General features: G+C 38.0%; 1 protein-coding gene across 1 annotated transcript; it reads right to left on the reverse strand.

Annotated features, from left to right (window-relative positions):
- Positions 1-975: 975 nt before the first annotated feature.
- Positions 976-14563, reverse strand: CCT8 (chaperonin containing TCP1 subunit 8). The gene is made up of 15 exons (XM_082625060.1): positions 14410-14563; positions 11923-12013; positions 11101-11180; positions 9553-9702; positions 8910-9090; positions 8737-8798; positions 7686-7823; positions 6339-6517; positions 5524-5590; positions 5359-5446; positions 5154-5269; positions 4506-4577; positions 4261-4425; positions 3822-3941; positions 976-1203 (listed from the first exon to the last, which is right to left on the reverse strand). Exons 1-15 carry the CDS (start codon positions 14467-14469, stop codon positions 1126-1128), a joined length of 1647 nt encoding a protein of 548 aa, XP_082481186.1. The 5' UTR covers positions 14470-14563; the 3' UTR covers positions 976-1125.
- Positions 14564-15716: the final 1153 nt, after the last annotated feature.

A 15716-nucleotide genomic window follows, 5' to 3' on the forward strand; every position in this document is an offset into this window, starting at 1 on the left:
TGTGCATAAGCTGGGGTATAGGCTGAACTCTGCAGTTGTTCTGTGCAACTGTTAATCCACCCAAGGAAGACATTCATTGGAATCCCCTTAATGCCAGCCTCTGGCCAGAAAGTCTGTGAACTGTCCTAATAAATTCCTTTTTTTTTTTTTTTACCCAAGCCAGTCACTGTTTCCAAGTTGCAAACAACCCTAAGAGCCTTTAGAATACCAAACCTGTCTAAACTTCCTGTAAGGTTCTCTATTAGGATTTCCTTGATGAGTTGCCCTAAGACCCAGTCAGCCATACTGCATCCAAATTCCTCTGAAATACCAAAAACAGTATAAAATTTCAAAATGTTATTCAAAGACCTTATATAACCAAAACATATAGTAGCACATGTTCTGTGAAATAAGTTAAATTAACTTTTTACTATGGTCTTTGCTTTTTTCAAAACTCCACTGTATAAAAAGTGACTTGCTTCATTTGTATGTCAGGAGGCATGTTTTCAGCTGCATCACAAGTATCTTTGTTCTTTGCTACCAGAATATATGTGTTTTAAGTCAGCTATTTAACACATCATTTAATGTTACTGAAACAAGTCACCTCGGTCTTAGGGATTTTCAGAGCTGTTGAAGAAATACTCACATCTAGTCCAGGGACTGACAGACTTCCTATAGGTAGTAAATGTCTTAGGCCTAAGTAAATGTCAAGGCCTAAATGTGTTAGGCCTTGAAGGCCACTTGGTCTCTGTCACCGCTATCCAATTCTGCCACTCCCTTATAGAAAGCAGCCATAGGCAATATACAAATACCTGATCATGGCTGTGTTCCAATAAAACTTATGTATAAAAACAGGCAGCAGGCCAAATTTACATTGCAAACAGGCCCCTCATAACTTAGGGGACTTGCCTCAAGTGCCACAGCTCATTTCATTAACAAGGTTGAGACAAAACAGGTCATCCAGATCCAAGAACAGTGATCCTCAGACAAAGAGGCTTTGATAGTAACAACATGTTTATTGTATCATCCAGCCGAGAATACAAGATACACAGAACACTTCTTAATTTAGGAGAATATGAAAACATCAGGCAATTCCTAGAGTACTACTACAAACAATGCCTTCACCTACAGTAAAAATCTAGCCATTCAGTCATTTTGGTCATCATCCCAGTCTTTCTTCCCACTTGGAGGCTTGGGCCCACCGGCTGGTTTTGCCATGATGATCTGCAAAACAAAATCCACAAGACTATACTTACAGACTCAAGCTTCAGAGTGAAGAGAAGGAATACTTCTCTATTACCCTGCTTCGTTATTAGGCCATCATCACCAACGAGCAATCTGTTATTACACTGCATATGAAACACGAGCATATTGTTACTGTCCAGCAGGTGAGTCTTCCGCTTCTGTGGACACTAACAGCAGCAAAATTCACACACATTAGCAAGGGGCATTCTACGACATGCACTTCAACGACCCAATGCTCGGAATGCAAAAAATACCTGCATGCATCACTGCATGGTAAATTGGTCAGTCTGGCACCTGATTTGCTATTTATATATGAGATTCGTCTTGCCAACCATCTTTATCCCAATTTCCTTGTGGTTTAGAAGCTTTAGGTCCACCTGCCAGTTTTGCCATTATAATCTAAAGTGGTCGATACGTAAAATATAAAGTTCAACAATGACATTTTCTACTACCTATAAATGAGAGCCATTCAAACAGGAAATGTGTGTTCATAAACGAAAAAATCCAAGCATCTAGTTGCCTGGAAACATGCTAGAAGCCTCATTTATCTAGAATGTACTAATCCAGCATTTTCCAAGTATAATCATATAGCATTCTTAAAGGATTTATGTTTGGGCAAAAAAAAAAAAAAAAAAAAGGTGTGGGGTGTGTGTGTGGTAGCTTTGGGCTCAAATAAATTTGGGAGAAGTTAAAGTCAGTTGGCTTCCCCCACAGTAGAATTCTAAAACTCTGATATACATTCTAAATCTCAAAATCGGATACAGTATCAACTGCTTCCCAAATTTATAATTTTTTTTTTTTCTGGGCATTGCCATATTTCATGTACAGAGTGCTAAGGGCACATAACAATGAACATCCTCCCCTAGGGTAAAACAAAACACAGCCTTCCCAGTTTAAAACCGAAATTCAGAAGTACCTGTGTGAGCAAGGCGCTTACTTGTGTTATTAACATTACTGTCTTGCTTCGACACCGACATTCAACAAGTTCCTTAGGAACTTCTACTATTAGAATTTCTGCTTACCTCATGCTTCAGTCTACTTAGCTTCTCCTGTCCCCTTATACTTTTGGTCCTCCTTTTTATTCTTAGCCACATGTTAACTTATAGAACAAACACTTCCTTAAGGCATTTAAACATTATCTCAGTTTAAAAACTACAAAAACATATTTTTCCACTAAAAACTATTTGAGGCACTGATATAAAAATATACTATTAATAAATCCAGTACACAGATATCCAGTCTCTGATTATTTTCAATGTGTTGAAACTGGATCTCCAGGTTCCATTTTTGGTCATCTTAGAATCTAAGAAAAAGTTCTTCCTTTAGCGAAGTGAAATTTGTTGTGCTATAATTACAACCAACTGATCTGAGAATAAGTCTAATATCCTTTCCATTTTTACCTAAAACTTGCTTCTCCCACGATTAATTTGGCATGATTTTCACTTAATGGATTTATACTGTGCCCCTAGCAATTAAAATTTTCTACTCAGTATTTAAAAATTATTCGTTGGTTAATAATCACTTATACAATTTTGTAGGAAAATACATTTCATTAAGTTTGGAAAACACCTTTTTGAAAAACTATGAATTCTGGTTTATCTGTGAATCCAAAATAGTCTTCACCACTTTTCTTCTTTGCCATAATTCCTCAAAAATATTGGTAGAAATACTAAGATTTTTTACACCTTAAGATCTTAGTACCTCAAGACATAATCTGTCACAGAAGAAAAAAATTTAAATGCCAGGTCCTATCATCTCCACACTTCCTTGAAGGTGGTACAGTGGTTCCCCCTTAGATGCCTTCCAAGAATCCCAGTGGATGCCTGAAACTGAGCATAGTAATGAACCCTGTATCTGTGCTTTTTCCCATACATACATACCTATGATAAAATATATAAATTAGGCACAATAATATCTGATTGGTAGCATCACTACTCTTGCACTTTGGGACCAGTAAGTAAAATATGCTGACCTGATGATTGAAATGGCTAACAGACAGTGCACACAGCGTGGATATGCTGGACAAAAAGATGATTCATGTCCTGGAGCAGGACAGCGTGAGATTTCATCACGCAGTATACGCAGTATACTTACAATGGCACACAATTTAAAATTTATGAATTACTTCTAGGATTTTCTTTATTATATTCAGGGATTGCAGGTGACTCGTGAGTAAACCGAAACCACAGAAAGTAAAACTGCAAATAAGGGAGGGAATACTGTAGTCTGCAATATCTGCCTCAGATCTTTATGGCCCTTCCATATTCCATATTAAACTTCCTCTCTAGATGATGTGTACAAAGGGGTTCTTAAGTCTAAAAAGTCTTGAAAACTATGAATCTATATCAGATTTATTTTACCCACTCCAGTTCCCAAATGGCAAAGGATTCTTTCACTGGCAAAATCTTCGTTTTAAATTAGCTGAAATACATTCAAAACAATTTAAAACTCTAATAGAAGAAAAGTAAAACAATTTTTTGGGGGGGGGATACTTTGACTAGAATGAGAACTGTGTTATGTTCTAGTTCCATGAAAATATACTTCTAACTATATAAAAATTAGTATTTTTAAGGATCAGCATTTCACTCCCCACTCACCTGATCCACTCTAAGTACAGTGACAGCAGCATTAGTAGCCAGTCTGACAGCCCAGTACTTCCCCAGGTAAGTGTCTAGAACACCAGCTGCCAACATGTCCTTTACAGCAGGAACTTCAGCCTGTCAACACAAAACTGTTTTTATTCTTTCACTTTAAATGTTTATGTGAAAACATGTGTACTCAATAGAAACACGGCTACTTAAATAAAACTAGAATAAGTAGCTAGGAAAAAGTTCTACCCCATCTACACTATAAAACAAATTTTAATAAAACAAAGAATACTAAATTCTCTATCAGATAAACTATGAAAAAGCTAACTGTTATGAAAATCATTTGCTCACAAATCAGAACATTTTCTGATTTTCCTTCTAAATACGTTTATTTTTAGGTTGTGCATTCACAAAATAAAACAAGTTCATAGTGTTTTTTTTCAAATACCTCAATATCTAATCCAACATTTTTATTTCCTTCTTGATGTACTGCATAAAGTTTAGAGATTACTTCATTGGCCTTAACTCCGGAGTTTTCCGCCAGTGCCCGGGGAATACCTTCAAATGCCTCAGCAAACTTCTTAATGGCATACTGTTCAAGTCCAGGACATGTCTAAAACAAAAATGTGCTTATTACTCAATTTTATTCGAACAACGACAAGAAAGTCAGTTTGTACATAGAAAGCCATATACCTCTCCATACGATGTGATCTGTTTGGCTAACTCAATTTCTGTTGCTCCACCTCCGGGTACAAGACGTTTATCCTATAATACGTAGTTAAAAAAACAAAAACAAAAAACAGAAGTCACCAAGAAGCAATTTCCAGTTTTCTAAATCTTTTCAGATTCCAGTACTCCACCAGACTAGAGGTTTTAATCAGATTCAATTACAAGTTTTATAAAATTCAAATTCCAGTTATGAATGTCACAAAAACGGCATGATTTGAACAAATTATCTTACTGCACCATAGTGTCTGGTATACGAAAAAGAAGGACCAAAGTTAAGAATGGGAACATCACTATGCAGTTATCTGTATTTCCAGATACAGCACTAAGAAGAGCGCTGAAGCAACTGAAGGTATATTATAATTGAAAACCACCATAAACCATCTCTTTAAAACAGTTATATATTTTAAAAAAAGCCTTGATTTGCTATTTACTCCTTTTCATATTTCATTTTAGAAAATTCATCAGCAACAAATACTTAAGTGGAGTCTTAAGGAAAAAGGTGCTTTGCTTTACACAAGCCATTCATTTTTCATTTTCAAATTCTCAGAATGTCTGCCAACTGTGTTTTTGAGGACTTACAAATACTAGATTAAGATGAATGCTGATACTGACCCTTGTGAGAACTTTGAAAGTATTAACACCATCATCTACTGCCCTCTCTATATCATCCATCAGATTGTCTGTAGAGCCTCGAAGCACTATGGTAGAAATGGCACCATCTTCCTTTTCTGTCAATAAATTAAATATATTTGGGGATTAGTAAAAGGAAATGAACTCCCCACACTTCATATACATATAGTTTACCACGACTACTTACCATGCTTAAAGACCACCACCTGCGTATCTCCAACCTCTGAGAGGTAAACACTGTCACAATGTCCCATTTCTTCAAGGACAGGAGGAGTCTGCGAGAAAATGACTCTTGTAATAAAAATAATTCAAATAGGTTCAACTCTCTTTTAATATTGTCCAAAATACATACCAATCTAGGAAGAGCTGTAGCACCAACTGTTTTACATAATCTTCTGAGATCCCATTTTGAGTTCAGCCTTTAAAAAGCAAAACAAAGACCTTAACAGAAATTTTAATTCCATGAGATACCATAGTAAAGCACAAGAGATTAAACAGGAAACTGTACATTGGACCTCAGGTCACCTTCTTTTGACCCTGAAGTTTCAAGCTCAGAATGGGTCTGGACTGCACGGTGCAATCCAGTCACAGGTGTTTAGGGCATTATTCTAGAACTGGGAGAGTTCCAGTCTCCTTAGGATGTCAAAGGTTCATAGTTCATAGTTCTGAAACACTAAGGAAGCCCTGGTATAGAGAAAACTTTTGCTTTACTTTGGGCAACTGCGTGTTCTGTGAGAAGAAAAGTGATTTACTCCGCACGTTATATTAGGTGCTTGGAGAGGTGGGAATGGGTGGGTGAACTGTCTAGTGTAAGCCCCAAATGTGTTCACGAATTTAAAGCTGTGTTCCTGACCCCACGCTCCAGCTGGCAGTGTGTACCAGGTCTGTGTCTGGTCTCTTAAGCTCCTCCTCTTGCTGGGAACGCTCCTCCCTCTCCCTCTTCAATCAACATCTGCTAACTGGTCCTTCAGCTCTCAGCCTAAAGGTAAGTTTTCTCAGAGGTGCTTCCTGTTCCCCTAGATCAAGTTAACTCCTCTTGCCATGCGATCTAATACCTCATACTTTCCCCCTTCTAACAGTCTTCATGTGTGTTGAATTTATTTGCTTGGTGTTTCACCACCCAAAGCCATTTACAATCCAGATTAATAGAATGCAGTCCCCTCTTACCTCACCAACATGATATTGTATTTGTTTGCATAATGAAGAGCCATGTCTGCCACTTTGCCACCTGTTACGACGACATTTGCGCCAGTACCAGCAATAGCTCTGACTTGCGCATCCATGAGATTTTCTTCTCCCTTACTAAAATTCATCAATTCTTCAGCAGTCTTTATCAATACCGTTCCCTAGCAAAATAAGTGAGGATTTTCTTTAAAACCATTTCACCACACTGGTGTTCAAAGTCACAGAATAACATTTTATTGAAGAAATAATTTAAAGATTTGGGAGAAAAATATGAAGATAAGCATGCACATATTATGAAGCAGAATACAAAATTTGTATGAAATTAACAGAAATTCAGCTTGTTCCTAGACCAATGCCCCTGCCCCCAACACTTATATATTTGCTCTTTGACAGGCACTTTGATGGAAAAATTGGGAGAAATACACTGTACTTCTAGATATGTTAGGCAGGTATCCTGACATCTGTCTTCTGATGAATGTCAACCAAAACAACGTTGTGGTTCTCAAACTTTTTCTAAAACGTGGACTAAGTGACCAGCCCCACCGCACTCCACACCTGTGAAACTTCAAAAACCATCCACAACTCAGATTTCAAGAATTCTAGGGATGCAATCAACAGTGACCTATAAACATATACTTCAAACTTCTTAACATGTATTTTTAAAAACAAACTTCAGGGACTTCCCTGGTGGCACAATGGTTAAGAATCCGCCTGCCAATGCAGGGGACACGGGTTTGAGCCTTGGTCCGGGAAGATCCCACATGCCAAGGAGCAACTAAGCCCGTGCGCCACAACTACTGCGCCTGCACCCTAGAGCCCGGGAGCCGCAACTACTGAGCCCGCGTGCCTAGAGCCCATGCTCCGCAACGAGGGAAGCCACCGCAATGAGAAGTCCGCGCACCACAAAGAAGAGTAGCCCCCGCTCGCCGCAACTAGAGAAAGCCCGCACACAGCAATGAAGACCCAACACAGCCAAAAATAAAAATAAATGTTATTAAAAAAATTTTAATGAAAAGCACACAAATACTCATTTTCTTCACTGAACATTTAACCTGCTGAATTGTGTAAGTTCTACTAGAAGTCAAGAGCTGTTTATTAGAATATAAACAATACTGTCACCATCTAATGTTTCAAGTTTTGTACTCAGTATTTGAATTAGATATTCAAATATAAATCTGATTAAAAAATAAACATGACCTGGCAATTTTAAATAATTATGCAGTATTCACTGGATTAAGACGAAACTCTACCTCTAACTTTTAGAATCATTAAAACTCTCTGAAAGGATAACCTCAAGTTTTTACCTTTAAGGTTCTGAAATCTACATACCTTAGTTTCTGTTATCATTCCATCAAAAGGACAAGAGTACACTGCTATTTTTGCATCTTTGACAGATGTTACATCACCTTCAGTTTCCTTCTTAAAAACCATGCCATGCAATACTGAAGAGGAATGGACACCAGAGCCCTAAAGAGTTGGATATCAAAATCACTAGTGCTTTCATGAAAATAACATCAGGGCTAATTTGTTGATTCTGCATGCACCAAAAATATTAATTTCTAAATAACATAATATACAAAGGCAGTGACTCCTGGGGATGAGTAGGGTGGTGGACATAAAGCATACCAGTCTGCTCAATGCAGGAATCACTGTGGCAACGGGCCACTGTTATGGACGGGGGTCCTTCAGTGTACTGGGAAGAATCAAAGAACAACTGCTCTAAGCCATTCACTCACTCTGTACCAATGTACCAGGCAGAATAGGGATCAAAGCCAAGTTTCTGATTTCACAAGCTTACCATGTAATGGCGAAGGGGAAGGCAGTGCATGGATAAAGTCAGAAAACACCCAGCACGTATATTAACACACACACACACTTACAGCTAACACACGTACTAATGTAAGCTAAACTCGGCTACGTTAACAATCACATGTGTAAAATCACTACAGTTATATAGGTTTTACTGTATCAAGCACAATATTTTTATCAAACACATACTCTTTAAATATTAAAAGTATGAATTTTATTATTATAGAGCATCAGAAAAACTTGAACCTCATTCAAAATTGCCTTCTAAGCTCATTTTTATAAGTCAGCATATATCAAGATTACAAATAATTAATATTTTGTTTATGCACTATTCTCAACCTTCCAGCTATCATGGAAAAATGATGACTTAAGAAGATAATATGTTGATATCCTTTTAAATTTAACAAGTGGTAGTATTACAATCTAGCAATATCCAAATGTTACCACAAAGGCAGGAAGTCCTAAGTGCCTAAAACCCACAAGGTAAAATTTAGATTAACAGAATTTTTTTTTTTTTTGCAAAAAAAAATCTGATCTATCTAAATAACATTAATGCATTTTCTAAACTTACCAGAATCTTACAAACTCTGATGTTATCAACATTGAAGTGGCCAGAGTCAGGAAAAATAGATACTGTTAAGAAAACGAGACATATCAAAAGATATATTGGGACAACAGAGAAAATATCTTAATCACATTAAGACATTTTAATCTTGGATCTTTTCTATACTGATATGTACTCACCACATGCCTGAGCAATAAGTTTGGCCAGAAATGCTTCATTACCATATTGTTTACTCATTATGGAGGTATGAAGTAGAGATGACACTTCATCAACATCATGAAGATTTTTTGCAGAACAACACACCAAGCCAGGAAGAATCTCATGGGCTTTTTTGCAGGCTATTTCATAACCTTCTATGACCTTAAACGTAAAGAGCAAAAATGTTTCTTCAAAAGATGTAATTTTGACATGACTTAAGGTAGCTTATTTTGGTAACCCAATGAATACAAATCTTTATTTTCAATAGAAAAAGACAAAGCACACTTCCAGAATAACATTCACGGCACAGCCTACCATTTAAGGGTGCAGGCTTTGGTGAGAGCCCAAATTTGAATCCTAACTGCCATTACTAGCTACTTGCTCAAGGTTTTTCTAACTTAAGGCTCAGTTTCCTTATCTGAAACAAAACAGGATTACTTCTAATAGGCCCCACTCACAGGGTTCTTGTAAGGATAGAATGAGACACTGCATGTGAAGCATATGTACTACAATGCCTGGCACAGAGAAAACTGCTCAAAATTAGCTATTACTAATGACTTTTATTTAGTAGGTATATATACATAAGCAAATATGAAACAGGGGTAGATTATAAAATGAACTCACCTCTGAAACTGACAGGCCGAGTCTCAGAAGCTCTTCAGCTAATTCTAGAAGAGCTCCAGCAAAAACCAGAACAAAGTTTGTGCCATCTCCAACCTCCTGCTCTTGCATGTGAGAGGCCATTACAATCATTTTTGCAGCAGGATGCTGTACCTGACAGAAGGGGTTTGAATTTGAATATCAAGCTAAAACATTTGATCCTTAAAGCAAAAGAAAATTGTTCATTTCCATTTCTTCTTAAATTAATAGACTCCAATCTCCCTATGGGCCAGATAACTCACTTGATCACATTGCTACACACTACTTATAGTGCAGTCATAAGACAATCCAAGTCCGCCTAGGCCTATGAACACGAATGCATCACCATAAATGAAAATAACTTCACAGGCACTGTCTTTTAATGGTCAGTCACCCAGTATGTACACCTGCATGAGGTTCATAACTTTATTATATATTCACTAAATTAAAAAACAAAGTAATTCCAACCACTAAACCTAAGGCACTTTTTAAAAAGGCTTCAGAAGTGCTAAAATAGATGTCATTTAACTTCATCACAAGTCTCAATTTTTATGTACATTCTTTTTGTAAGGGGTTGTAAATTATGGTTTAAAAGAAGGAGAATATAAAATATTTCTTAAAAACAGCATATCAAAATTTTAAGTGATCATTCCTTAGGATTTAGATGCTTTTTAAGAAATAATCAGAGTAACACCTGATAGCACTGAGAAAACTAAAAAGCTGACACTATAGTTTATTATGAAGACAGTATCCCCGTCACACCTGAACAACTCCTGAGAACATCACAGAGTACAACATTCACATTCACAATGACAAGCCCCTCCACAAATATCTTGTGGAATTAAATTTGTTTTGTTCAATATTATTACTTCAAAACTATACTGTTATTTAAGAAGTTGGAGAAATGTTAACTTATCTATGGAGTTCTGTCTAAAAAGCATTAAGCTCTGGTGCTTTAAGAGCTAAGTTCAGGAAAATTCCCTGAGATTGAACATATGCTTCAATTAGCAGCTGGCTGAGGAATGGTTCTCTATGTGTTCAAGTGCCAGACTGTCCTCATACCTCGGCTGGCAGTATCTATTCTACAGATTCTATAACATCAAAACTGCAGGTGAACAAAGCAAAATTCCACAAACTGATTGTTTTATCTTCACAAAGACAATTAAAAAAAAAAACACACCACTATTTTCAAGTATCAGATGTTTCTACATTATGAAATAATTCACTTCAGTGTCACACTCTACAGAACAAGACAACATATTCAATTTGATATGATTATGAGCAAATATATTTTTTATCACAACCAATCATTCCATAAATTAATAATTTAGGAGATTTAAATTTTGAGTTGCTAAGATGTTAAACGTAAAGAGGACTCTTTATAATTAGGAAAATCTGTATAATGAATTTTCAGGTTGGGAATAAAAAATTCCCTTATTATCCAATTTGAAATAAAGGTTCTTTTATGTTAAAATATACTGAATTTTTGATGTCACCAAAACATTTCTTGGCTTTTTTAAAGAAATAACTTACTTCTAGCTCTCTTAAAACAGTCGCTGCATCATTTGTCACAAACAACTTCTCCAGGTGGTTGATAATCATTTTGTTCATTCCTCAAAAGTAACAATTAGAAAAAGAAATCCATTATTACTCAAACCCTTCTCCAAATACTGGGAAAATCTAGTCAAGAAATATAAATTTATATCCATTCCTAAAAATAACTTTGTAAGAACTCAAAACATATTATCTATTCTTTAAGGTTATCTCATAGCCCTATGGCTTTGCCTGACTGCACACCTGTACTCTTTCCTTTTTAATCTCCTATAATGTTTATTAGCGAGGATGCCAATTTTGTCATATTTTTGTTCAATCAACACAGCAAATTAACATGTACAAAGACTGAAATAATCTACTTAAAAGTACACTTACTTTTTTGCTTATTCCATAAATCTATATCAATTAATTCAGTCAATGGTAGGAGACAAGAGAGAATTCTTCTCCCTTAAATTATAATGTCACTCTATGTAAAAGATCTGTTCCACATCTGCAACCGTGAACACTAGGTACTGCCTCAACGGTGAAAGCACCATAACTCTTCTATCCTCTCAATAGGACAAAACGTAACATTTGGATTCCAACTTTTCTAAAAAGATCTGAATTGCTGATTAAAGATTAGGAACACTATACTGGTGTCACCGAGCTATGAAATAATTTTCAATGCCATACTATATTATGGCTAAAACTCTCAATTTACATATAATATCCTCAGAACAAGTTTGAAAGAGCTAGTACACAAAATTCTATTACAGTACTGTATCTTTTAAAACAATTTAGAAATTAGAATTTAGAAATTACCATTTGGTCCATATGCTGTACGAGTTGTCTGGGCAAGCTCCTTGCAAGCCTGTATGTTCCTGTACACAGCCTCTTCTAACCCTGAAAAATGCTGTCAAAGAAAACTTCTGATCAGGCAGGACAGTGAATCTCAGTAATTTCTTCATCTGTAAAATGGGGTAATATAATAGTACCTGTTTCAAAGGATTGTTGAAACTACCAAGCAAGATTTATATATGTATGATGCTTGGTATTCACAAATGATCCACAGATTTGTCCACTAGTTGAATGAATAAAGCATGACATTTTTAGGGACCACAGGTACCTACTTACACATCAAAACATAAAGCCTATAATTTTTTAAAAATGTAGTGAAAAGTGCAGGGAAGAGTGCTAAGATTGATTAGAGAAAGCAAATGAGCTCTTGCAGATAAAAATACCTTTTCACAGTTTATCAGTACTTTCTAAAAGTTGAAATGTGGTCATGAATATTTACTGTGTTAAAACCTGAGCATTGTAAAACCAGCAGTTCCATGTTCACTGGGAATTAACATATCTGCCTCATAAATTTTTAGGAACCAAAGCATACAGATTTTGAATGCTCATTTGAACTGCAATATAATTCCAACATGTACCCATTGAAAACTGCTGAATTGATCACAGTACTAAAATTGTCAAGTTTTACACTGGACTTCTTTTAGACTTGGACTTTACCTGTGGTCTCAGATAAATTTCAAGAGCCTACTGTTCATGTGAACATTTTTCTAGAGCTGCTTTGCCCAAGAGAGTAGCCACTTGCCACAAGTGGCTATTTAAATTTTAATTAATTAATTAAAAATTCAGTCCCTCAATTGCACTAGGCACAATTCAACTGCCCAGTAGCTACTTGTGACTAGTGGATACCATACTGGACAGTCCTGATACAGAACACTTCCATCACAGCAGACAGACAATACTGTTCTAAAGATCTCCTGCCTTACACTCTTGTTTTTCCCCCATCCCCATTCTCTGAGGAACAGTCATCTCTGATCATAAATCAGATCCTGTCAAACCCTTTAATGACTTCCCATCACTTAGGGAAAAATGTAAAGCCCCTGTCAGGGCTAAATGTGTACGCACATTCTAACCCTTGCCTACAACTCTTCTCAATTCATCTCTTACCGTTCCTTCCGTTGGTAAGCTTCAGCCCTATCACCTTTCTTGTTTTCTTTTAGCAGGTCACACTCATTCCATCCTCAGGGTCTTTGTACTCACTGGTCCCTCAGCCTGGAACACTTCTGCCTTTAATCTTGGCCACTAAGCACCGAGCTGAGAGTTCTTTCCTGAACATCTTAATTGTTCTATCTACTCCAACCCTTCCTTTTTAATTTTTTTTTTAGAGGCAGACTTTATTTCCTTTATCATTATTTGAAATTACCCTTTTTGTTTATTTGGTCATTTATTATTTCTGTCTCAGAAAAATAAAAACCATGGACGTTCTTCAGCCTTTTTAAAAAGTGAGCAATGTCATTTTCAGCGAAGCTCTTTCACCAATATTTACATTAAACCTTGATATTTACTATATTCACAACATCCCAAAAGTGCATCATGCCAACAAGAACCTAGTTCCCTAAAAAATAAACCTGTTACCATAAATGGAACCACACTATCTATATACCTTCAACTATGCACAGAAAATATGGGGGACAAATAAAGGAACACTACCATTTGAACACAAGAGACACATTTATCAGTAGTGCTTTAAGATATTTTTAAAAAACTAAGCTTCAGAAATTACTTCCAATATCTCGCCATAAAACAAAGCAGTTTTATTTAGGCCAGGGTGTCCCTTACCTTGTGGGCTGTGATCGTTACAACCCTTTTCGTCCAATCTGCTCAATTTAATGATGAGAAAAGCAAGACCCAGAGGGATAAGTTTTACATCAAGCTAGCTAACCTAAGCTGGGACCAGAATCCATTCGCATTGTAACCACTGTTTATCCTACTATAACGCACTGCTTCTGCGAACTAAATGGGGAGCCCGCTGTTTCTCATTTAGAAAAAAGTTGCCAAGACAGGCCCTTGTCCCTCTCTTAACCGCACCACCCACTCCCTGAACTGTGGCAATCAGCTTCGCAGTTCCCAAAGCAATTGCACCTACGTTGTTTCACCTGTGTCGCCTCCTAAAGGAGAGACTCATCACCCCCGTTTTACGGATGGAGGGAAAATGCAGGAGCGGCCTTACATCTGTCCGACAACCAAGTACAGAACGCGGTGTCTGTGGCCTCGTCCCCCACTCGCCGTCTCTGCCCGCTCGACCCTCCCCGGCGTCCGTAAAGAACCAAAATGCCCGCGGGCCTCCGCGGCAGAGCCCTCCCGAGAACACCTCCCTTTCTGGAATCTTCTCTCCCTCCGACCGCTGTGTCGCGGGAGCACGCCCGGCCCGTTAGTACGCCCTTCTCCTTCGCTGCGGCCGCCGCTGCCCTACGCCGACTCTCCCACCTCACTCCTCCTTCCTCCATTCCTTACCTTTGCTCCCTCCTTGAGCATCTGGGCAAAGCCCGGGGCCTTGGGGACGTGGAGAGCCATGGCCACTACGCAGGGAACAGCTCACGCGCCCGCTCGGACTATCCCGGCGGAAGCAAGAGGCGCGCACAGCCTCCTGGGATCGCAGCGTGCGGCGGCTTCACGCTCCTCCTCTCTCTCCAGCCTGGTCCGCCCCTTCCGCCAGCCACCTGGTCTGAAGCCTCGCGAGAAGGAGCACTTTGCGCAGTCAGAACTGACTTGACGATCCTCTATCTGGTCGATCGATCGGGCGGGTCGCGAAGCGCGCCATCTGTCTTCCGGCCGACGCACGCGCAGCCAGCCGGGCCATTGTGGTACGCTGCCGATTTTTCTCTTTGACCAGACTCGGTGCTCGGGACGTTTGAATTTTGCTGGTTCTGACTTGGAAGCCGCACCTTCCAAGATTACCTTACTTGTAATTTTCCAGACCCTCGCATAACATCGGGGCAGGTGTGCGCCGCCCCCCCCACCTCCCTTTTTCTCCCAAGGCAGGGCACCTGCCTTCATCCCCAAAATCTATTCGTTGAGAGTGTGCTCTGACTTGGGTGCTGTAGCAGCTCTGGGGACTTGAAGGTGATAATTAAAATCTGTAAGGATAACTGTATACTGAGTACTCCTATGTGCCAGGCTCTGTTACTTGTTTTATGTGCGGTATCTTAGCTAATGGTCAATCTTACGAGTTAATTCTTATTATTTCCATTTGGTAGAAGAGGGATTTGCAATTTACAAACGGTAATTTGTACAAGATCACAGCGCTAGTAATGTTAAAGCTAGGATTCCTACCCAGATCAGATTGACTGCAAAATGCAAGTTGTTAACCAACTACATTCCTCTTTCCTGCTTTTTCTTGGAAATATAACTCCCTTTTTACTCTCCCAGAATCCTTTGAAACCTGACCTCTGTGTCATCCCACATCAGCACATGACTGATTTCAAAAGAATTGAATGGTAATAGAATACTTTAAAGAATAATTTCACACGGTGAAAGTAATCCACTCTCCTTGTAGAAAATATGGAAAACTTGAGCAGAACGTTTGACTTGTCTTTTGTTCTTTGATTGGACACTTGCAAATGACTTATTTTCCTTAACTTGGGACAGATTTAATGTGTCTTAAGGAATAGTCACGTGTCAAGTGTATTATATCTTTTTCTACTGAGCACTTAAAATACATAATTATTAAAAAATACTTTTGCCACCTCAAAGCAAATGGTATGTGAACCACCTGTTGGGAAACATTACAAGAGATCAGTGATTCTCAAAGTGTGGTCCAG

This window comes from Mesoplodon mirus, assembly GCF_964341445.2.
Source record: "Mesoplodon mirus genome assembly, chromosome: 6".
NCBI classification, from domain to species: Eukaryota; Metazoa; Chordata; class Mammalia; order Artiodactyla; family Ziphiidae; genus Mesoplodon; species Mesoplodon mirus.

Coding starts and splice junctions, on each gene's coding strand:
- CCT8 (XM_082625060.1), bottom strand. CDS start 14,469: ATGGCTCTCCACGTCCCCAAGGCCCCGGGCTTTGCCCAGATGCTCAAG. Junction 11,181..11,922: donor TACAGCATATGGACCAAATG/GTAATTTCTAAA, acceptor GTTACTTTTGAG/GAATGAACAAAATGATTATC. Junction 6,518..7,685: donor GAATGATAACAGAAACTAAG/GTATGTAGATTT, acceptor TTATTTTGCTAG/GGAACGGTATTGATAAAGAC.